Source organism: Drosophila kikkawai, chromosome 2L (assembly GCF_030179895.1).
Source record: "Drosophila kikkawai strain 14028-0561.14 chromosome 2L, DkikHiC1v2, whole genome shotgun sequence".
NCBI classification, from domain to species: domain Eukaryota; kingdom Metazoa; phylum Arthropoda; class Insecta; order Diptera; family Drosophilidae; genus Drosophila; species Drosophila kikkawai.
In genome coordinates this window covers 16,502,653-16,511,231 of record NC_091728.1, presented here as the reverse complement: position 1 = coordinate 16,511,231, position 8,579 = coordinate 16,502,653, and the positions used below count along the sequence as shown (strand labels likewise).

The 8,579-nt window shown below is 40.7% G+C and overlaps 1 protein-coding gene across 1 annotated transcript; it reads left to right on the top strand.

The window, feature by feature from the left end:
* Nucleotides 1-96: 96 nt before the first annotated feature.
* Nucleotides 97-8,175, top strand: pes (peste). Its single transcript, XM_017170162.3, has 5 exons — nucleotides 97-442; nucleotides 3,176-3,457; nucleotides 5,755-6,063; nucleotides 6,129-6,913; nucleotides 6,981-8,175. The coding sequence occupies exons 2-5, from the start codon at nucleotides 3,335-3,337 to the stop codon at nucleotides 7,435-7,437; spliced, it is 1,674 nt and encodes a 557-aa protein (XP_017025651.1). The 5' UTR covers nucleotides 97-442; nucleotides 3,176-3,334; the 3' UTR covers nucleotides 7,438-8,175.
* Nucleotides 8,176-8,579: the final 404 nt, after the last annotated feature.

The following is an 8,579-nucleotide window of genomic DNA, read 5'->3' as shown; positions in this document are numbered from 1 at the left end:
CTGCCGGCTGCGTATCGGCTCTTAATGAAGAATAAATAATTGCCGCTGGCGAGCAACATTTTGAGCAGTACTTAACTTAGTCGCAAAACAGGCGCAGCGCCGCAGACACGTTCGTTCTCGTTGGTCCGCGCTATTTCAAGATCAAGAGCCGACTTAACGGTGCGTTGTCGCGAGTGGGAGCGAGACGGCGAAAAGCAAGCAATCGAACGCGCGGCCGAAACAACAACAACGAAGACGGGCAAAAACGAAACGTTTTTAGACATTGGCGTCGTTTTCGCGCAATATTTACACCGTCGCCGCAATTAAAATTGATATCAATTGAAAGGTATTTCGAGGGAAATTAGAAACGCGTCGCCGCCGGAGGAAAGCGAATCAAGACACACGCGACAGCGAGTGAAATGGTGTTCAAAAAGCAAACTAGATTCATAAACTGCAGGAAAATGTAAGAAAACCATGAAAAAAACAACAAATTCCAAGGGAGTGACAGAGAAAGAGGCGGGAGAGAGCGAGAACTGCAAGAAGAGAGCGCAAACTCGAGAGAGTTAAACGTGCCGCGTTTTTGTCTTTTCTTTATAATTTTTACTACTCTCTGCTTCCTCGTCAGATAAGTTTTTAAACAAATATCATCAGCCGCAGCCATAACAGTTCTTACTTCATTTTTTAGTGGTGTTTACTTAATGATTCTTAAATAGTGACGCATGGCGATGAAATGCAGAATGTACATACATCCGTACATCCATGCATACATAAATATGTACATACATGCATAAATACTCCCGCATGTATGAATTATGTATATGTGTATGTGTGTGTATTTTTGTTGGCACATTGCACTGTGCGGCGGCGGTTTTATTTTTAGGCCAAAAGAGCAAATAGAGCAGACTCATACACAAAAAACACTGTCAACAGGTTGCGGAAGTGGCGAGGTTCAAGGATATTTGCAGTGCTATTATTTCACGTTCAATAGAGAATAGAAGGCCCAAAATTTGCGTGATTAATGTTTGAACAAATGATTTGGCGCTATTTTTAAGTTCATAATCTGATGAGCGGAGTAATCAGAGCGCACGAGCGGGCGGTTGGGGGAGGGTGTGGCAGACAGATAACAGAAAACCAGAAAAAAGCACCACAAAACTGGGAGCAAGTGACGGCAAAAACTGGTTTTCCTCTTAACCTCGCTACGTGTGCATTAATAACAAAATAAATCATCGACCGTTGCCAATGTACATACATCAGACGTGTGTGTTAGTGAATTCGAATTATCGCCAATAATAACAATAATTATGGCCGTAACTAAGGCCAAAATGCCACTCAGCCAGCGGTTGTCAAGCAGCTCTAAGAGGTGTAAACAGTCCTACAACAACCACTAGTACAGTGTATACTTACAACCCACGCCCTGCGCATTACGCATTTATGGTTGTGCCAGGCCATGGAAAGCTGAACGTGTTTCTCCCAATTCAGTCGCCCAGTCGCGAATCAAAACAAAAATAGTCATTATAATAAAAACAAAAGAAAAAACGAGCCAAGGAATGTACCGCAGTGAATCACGGACTTTCCACACAGCCTTCGCGTTGAAAACATCGATAATATTGAAGTTCGGAGTCAGCGCATGAAATGGTGGGAGTAACTCTTTTTTTTTTTCGTTTTATTTGTTCTTGTTATCCCGAACAGTGTCGGTGTTCACTTACTAAAAGCTGCTGATTTAGCAGAACGAATGATGTGGAAAACTTCCTACCAAGTGCTTAAGTACTCCCTTTATATGGCCTAAATTTGTGTGCTGTTTTTATTTCCTTGGATAAAGTATTGTATGTTCGTTATGTTTTTTTGCATTTTTTGTAAATATTTAAAAAAGCCTCTTGCTTGTAAAAAAAATCGTTAACTAACCTCAACTTCATTAGAAGTGTTGACCTCTGTGTGCTAATAACCCCACTTGCCATCAAGATCTAGTTCTGTCGAAAATAGCTAAACTGTTTGCGTTAACGGGGTCATGTAGGGCTTACTTAGAATTTCTCGAAGCAAACACAACACGACTTTCTGACTAAGCGCGGCTAATCAGCATTCATTTATATATTTAGAAATTCCCCCAGTCTACAATTAGATTTTGTGAATTGATAACTAATTCATGCTCTGTTGAAGTCTGACGTAATGGAACAATCCAATATACATATGTATTCAAACGCAGCCCTAAGGCCAGGTTTCAAAATTCAAAGCAACCCCAAAAAATACTACATGTTACCTTGTGTATTTTAAGCAATTAATTGTATTTTATATGTGAGGTACAGTCAAACATTGGTACGTTGAATTAAAGTAGATCAATTGTTCAGAAGAGTTTAATAAAATTAAGTTGGGGAAATCCGTTAAATAAATGTTTCCGTTTGGTCTGGATTTTATTTATTCTGTTATTGAAAATCAGAAAAGCAGTTGGGGTGTTTTTTATATGGCTTAATGACTTAAAATATCGGTAACTAGAGACAGCTGTTCTCACTAAATTTAGTCACTTAGTTGTCGAAAATATCGGTTAAATGACTAAAAAGCCAGTGTGGGTACAAAGTTCGTATAGACTCTATATACTATAGAACAATGGTTTGGATTGCTAAGGGCTTTACAATAAAAAAAATTAAAGATTATAGATAAGAATACAAAAGGTACACATTTTTTGCATACAAGGTACAAATTTGCTACAAAGTAAAAATGCGGGTAAAATCAGTCCTTAACTTCAAATTTGTATATATACCAAAGCACTAATAGAGTCCATATTTTCAAGTCACACTGTATTTCAAGCCATAGATATGTACATACAACTGTATAACTTTATATGTACGTTAAATATGCATTCATGACAGTTGTAGGTATTCACTTTAATATGTATTAACTTTGCGGTTTGACCAGTTTCAAGTGAAAACTTTATTACATTTATATAGAAAATGTGTTTAATTACGACGCCATGCGAACGCAGCTTAGGCGCCTGACGGCGCGTGATCGCACGGCTCTTTATCTCTCTCAACCGCTCTCCGTCTCTCATATAGCCGGAATTCTCCGGGTATCTCCTGGGAATCGGGTGTCGAGCCTGCTGGCCCCGGAACGTGCGATAAGGCCTCGTCGCCCAGCGATAAGCCCAGCGAACACCACCACTGTACTCTCTGCTCATACTGGTTCTCACTCTCTTTTCGCCATTTAGACGCTAATAACGGGAACGTAGTCGCGCCGAGGGCTCCACTCAGTGCGACGCAAGAGATCGGCCGAGGAAGACGCCCCTCTTTTATTTAGAACATCATCAATACGCCGGCACCAACATATCAACCCTATATAACCACCATCAACCACAGAGACTACAAAGATGACATCACGAGTGCGTCATTGTGCCCGCCTGGGAATCGTAGTTCTGGGTATATTATGCATCGCCAGTGGGATTTATCTCTTTCGCAACTGGATCGAGATGTTTACACGCATGCGCGGCAAGGTGAGTACATACTCCTCTCCTGAAATCTAACCGATCTTATCTTATCCGATCCGATCCGACATCGATCCCTCAAAACCTTTGAGTCAAGTTTGGCGGGCCGGCAAATTGGCAAACGCGGCCCCAAAGGTCAACTGGTCGGGGCTGCGGGCTCACTTGTCATTTGCATACAATTTGGCCGTCGGAAAGCCATTTCTTTCATTGATTGAAGGCAATTGATCAAAAAATCAGCCGAAAATTGAGTGTGTGCAGGTGGCTCGCTCAATAAAAATCACCCCAAGCCAACAGGCGATAAGATAGGACAACTAAGGCGGCGGAATATATACTGAAACCGAGAGAGAGTATCATAAAACTGTCGATAAGTTTGTTAAAACACTTTTACGATCTCACATTAGGAGTACCTATACTTGTGTACGTGCTTTTAATTAGCATGTTAATGCCATCATTGGGTTTATATTCTCTATATAGTATATACAGAGAGTGCTTAGTCACGGGAGTTCTTTATGGCAAAAGTATTCATGAAGTTCGCTTCGCCATGACTCCCAGTACAATGAACTAGTGAGCGAGAAACTTGGATATAACTTATATATTTTTGTTCCACGAGACTTATCGTCTGAAAAACAGTATAAATATAAATGTAATATAAAGATAACATTTTCCTCAAAAACCTATTTAAATGACTCCCCTTTGCTTTAGCCAGTAAGTTATTAAGTATCCTGAAATTTGCTATCATACATTAAGAATGAAGATAACCCGAATGATAGAGTTCTGTTTCGAAAATAATCATCAATCATAAAATTATCAATTGCCAAATTTGTATGGCCAGGTGTTACTCGTTGAGTCACTAAAGTTTCGGTTCTGATTCCATTCTCTCCTTTTTTGGCAGCTCGGCTAATATTAGTATGTGATTAATTGGAATTATCAAAAAGGGCGCACCTGTCGCTGTGATTCATGGGGTCAATAATCCAAAAATCGAAATGTTTCCATTATGTTGACTGCGAGGCGGAAATGCCATCAAAGAAGGTCCACTGCTTAGGAGTTTTGGGTTTCGGGAAAATTGCAATGGGTGCTATCTTATCAGAAACCTGAAAAATAACCCATTTAGCGATAACCGTGTGTTCGATTAAGCAACGCTCTTTACTCTCCATATACACATAAGTATGTTTATATGTACATATAAATAAATATATAGAGCGAAACATTCATAAATGGCCTTAACCACCCAGACCTGGCATGTAACCGCACCTGGCCGTGACAGTCTGAACACCTGTTCCCCCTCTGATACCGTCTTCCAGACAGACATAATCTATTGGGATTTTTAATAGGGCCTTCTGCCATCTGCAAAAAGAGCCCAGTTCGAATTCCCTTCCTATTATCAGTTTAGTCATTTCCTGTAGTCCAGTCGCTGTTCCAATTATAAAGATTATACGGTTATGGACAAAACAAAAATGGTGGCCCAGTGTTCTCAATACCAGATCGACGATCGTTAAGTCTGCCATTTTGTGGCTTACAATGATTGATGGCTGATAGCACCTCACTCACCGAAAACGTGTAATCGCCTAACCCTAGCACCTGCTTTTCTACAAAGTAGCAAGTGAATTACAAAACGCAAATTGTTCAAAACGAAATTGTAACAAAAAATGTTTTTTAATAAAGGTTATGCTACAATATATTTTTAAAAGGTATATTATATCAAGCTATCGATCAATCATACGCACTTGACTTGTTTTTGAAGCTATATCTGATTATACAAAGTTCTAGGAACATCAAAAAATCACAGTGGTAAAATAATTTTCGAGCTATAGATTATATTACTAGGAACCAAACGAGAGTTAGGTGATACTTAATAGTGCTACAAATATCGTTTTTGTTTCAAAAACGATAGAAAAACGAATTAATAACTGGTCGTCTACTCTTGCCAGTGGAAATTTCATTTTCAATGGCTCGAAAACTGCTTGTTTGCGAGTCTTTCATTGGCGAGACATTTATTGCTAAAGTAACCCATCAATTTTCAATGTGCACAAGCAAGCCCTCTGTAGCAATTATGGAACCTCCAGCGAGCCGCTACCAATTGAACAGATCATTATTGAACTTCGGTCGGGGTTTCCATATGTACATCGTAGCTGTTCAATAAAAAATTTGCACAACGAAATCATGATATTTAACTTAATTGCCAACCATTTATCCTCAATTATAACAAACAAATTATGTAAATCGTTGATCATTGAATATTGATCATCGTCAACTATCAATCGAGTCAAGCTTATCCCCAATGATATACTATTTGGTCTTAATTGTAGGAAATGGCCTTAAGTCCCACGTCACGATCATACGAGGGCTGGAAAATCTCTCCCCTGCCGCTCAATTTCGATGTTTACATCTTCAACTGGACGAATCCGGAGGACTTTTATGTGGGTTCCGGCAGAAAGCCGCGTTTTGAGCAACTGGGACCTTATCGGTTCAGGGAGAGTCCCGACAAAGTGGACATCGACTGGCACAACCAGAACGACTCTGTTTCATTTCACAAAAAGTCCTGGTTCTACTTTGACGCTGCCGGCAGCAATGGCAGTCTCTCAGATATAATAACGCAGGTCAACACTGTGACACATGTAAGTGCTTATAAAAATAGTTCCTAACGTCCTAAATCTTCAATTAATGTCACCTTTTTTCACAGATTGCCGCCAAACGTGCTGCTGATAGCTGGGTGGGCAGAGCGGGTATTAACTTTGCCAATAAAATGTATGGACAGCAGTTGACCGTTACGAGAACCGCCGATGAAATGCTCTTCAAGGGCTACGAGCATCCGTTTATTAAGCTGGGCAAGTTCCTTCGTCCAGATGATGTGCCGTATGTTCGTGTTGGCTTCCAGTATCCACGAAACGGCAGTACCAGCTTCGATGGTGACATTAATATGTTCACCGGGGCCGATGATATTGCCAAAATGGGTCAGATTCACACGTGGAACAGTATGACACACACGGGCGCCTTCGAGGGTACATGCGGCCAGGTGCACGGCTCCATGGGCGAATTCTTTCCGCCGAATTTAAGCACCAACGACAGCGTCTACATGTACATGCCCAAGATGTGCCGAGCCGTTCCCCTAGACTACACTGAAACGGTAACTGTGCACGGCGTAACCGCATACAAGTACAGTGGCACCGAGCATGCCGTGGACAACGGCACTCTTTACCCGGAATCGAGTTGCTACTGCGTTGGCGGCAAGTGCCCGTCGATCGGTGTGATAGACATTAGTCGTTGTGCATTTAATGCGTCGGTCTACATGTCATATCCGCACTTTTATAAGGCGGATCCCAGGTTCCTGGAGGACCTAGAGGGTTTGCAGCCGGATCGCGAAAAGCATGAGTTCTTCATGACGCTGGAGCCGAATGCGGGCGTTCCCATGGACGTGGGCGGTGGCTTTCAAGCCAACTACTACATTGAACCCGTACCTGGAATAAGGTGAGTGAACTGAAGATTTCATTATAAATATTATATAAACTAAACGAGTCCCTTATCATGTTTTCAGCATATACGAAAATATTCCAAAGCTCATGATTCCCATGATATGGTGCGAGGAACGCGTTCGTGTCTCGGAGGAAATCGCCGCCGACATTGCGCTGGTTCCTTTGATTGTCTTGTTAGGACAGATCGTAACTGGAATCCTGCTGGCTGGCGGCCTCATCTGCACCTGCTGGTATCCCACGCGGCAGGTCACACACTTCTGTCACAGCGATCCCAAGGCCAAGGCCAGTGTTCTTCGACCACTAACTGCCTTTGGGGTAAATCCAACGGCACCAACGGCTCCGATGGCTCAGCTTTTCCGCACAAACACAAGTGCGTCGGGTAACGAGCGCGTGGGAGTGCGCCTGCTCGACTATAGGCGTGACTCCGGCTTGAGGGAGGAGGAGAGCGTTGGCATTGCCGAAAGCTCGCAGAGGGAACGACTGATCGGCGTGGACTCGCCCGATGTGATAGTTAGATAATACATGAGCTGGCATAACGCATTTCTGGCGGTGCCCCCTACGATCATTTGCCTAAGACTCATTTACGTCGCCGTAGCCTAGTATATCAGCCATTTTGCCTTAGCCAGACCCTCAGTGGCTGGCTCACCCAGGAGATCGAGTCAGATCCACATCACACGCATCAACCACATTACCACTCACACACTCCCATCCGCCCTAGGAGTTCCCTCTGCAGACAGCGAGAGAGATTAATAAGATTATTTATTATTTAGTGCCAAAAATAAGAGGATTAAAAGCAGCAGAGAACCCAAGCAAAAGTCATTAACAATTTTAGTGGGCTAAGTTTATCTGTAAATAGAGTGAGTCGTTAAGTTTCCCATTTGCTATCTATCATCCATTTACCCAAAAATTGTTAAAGTTGAAACTGCGCATGCCCAAAGTATTTATATATATTAATACGCCTAAATTTTGTAACACTCGTAGATCGATATTTTAGTTTCATTTAAGCCGAGATGAAGTGATAAAGCGAACTTATGGAAAATACACATTAAGAAGTGAGCTCTTTTTCCGCCTTGCTCATTTTTAGATAGGCCTTTATAAAAATTCACCTGCAAAGATTTCACATATCCTATGTACATATATCGATCAGTGTAAGTTAGTTGATAGTAGAGCACAGCTGTGAACCCCCGGAAATGTTTCCGAAAATTCCTTAAGGTAAATTTGAATTTAAAAAAGAATAAAAAACAAAACCAATTGAAATCGATGTACTGTTTTTACCTATGAATACACTACCTGCCACTAAATTCCAAACAAACATATCATGATTAACATTTTCAAACTACATGAAAGTAAAGTTAATTTAAAGTGAAACCTATTAACTGCTGTTGTGGTAAAAATTTCGTTATGGAAATATTTTATAATGGATACACTTTGATCATTTCCAAAAATAGTATTATGATTATATTTTAAAAAGAGAATAAATGTATCCCAGTTAACATTTTATCAAATATTTAAAATGATAAAAAAATATAATTAAAATATATATATTTATATATATTTAAAAAAATGTTTTATCAAATAATATTATATTTTTAAAAAGAGAACCAATGCATACCAGTTTGCTTTTTTTCAGAGATTTTGAATGATATAAAAAAATATTTGTT

What these genes read in the sequence shown, in the direction of transcription:
- pes (XM_017170162.3), top strand. Translation starts at nt 3,335, where the DNA reads ATGACATCACGAGTGCGTCATTGTGCCCGCCTGGGAATCGTAGTTCTG. An exon ending in TTACACGCATGCGCGGCAAG is followed by an intron (nt 3,458 to 5,754) that starts GTGAGTACATAC and finishes TCTTAATTGTAG; the next exon opens with GAAATGGCCTTAAGTCCCAC. An exon ending in GAACCCGTACCTGGAATAAG is followed by an intron (nt 6,914 to 6,980) that starts GTGAGTGAACTG and finishes TCATGTTTTCAG; the next exon opens with CATATACGAAAATATTCCAA.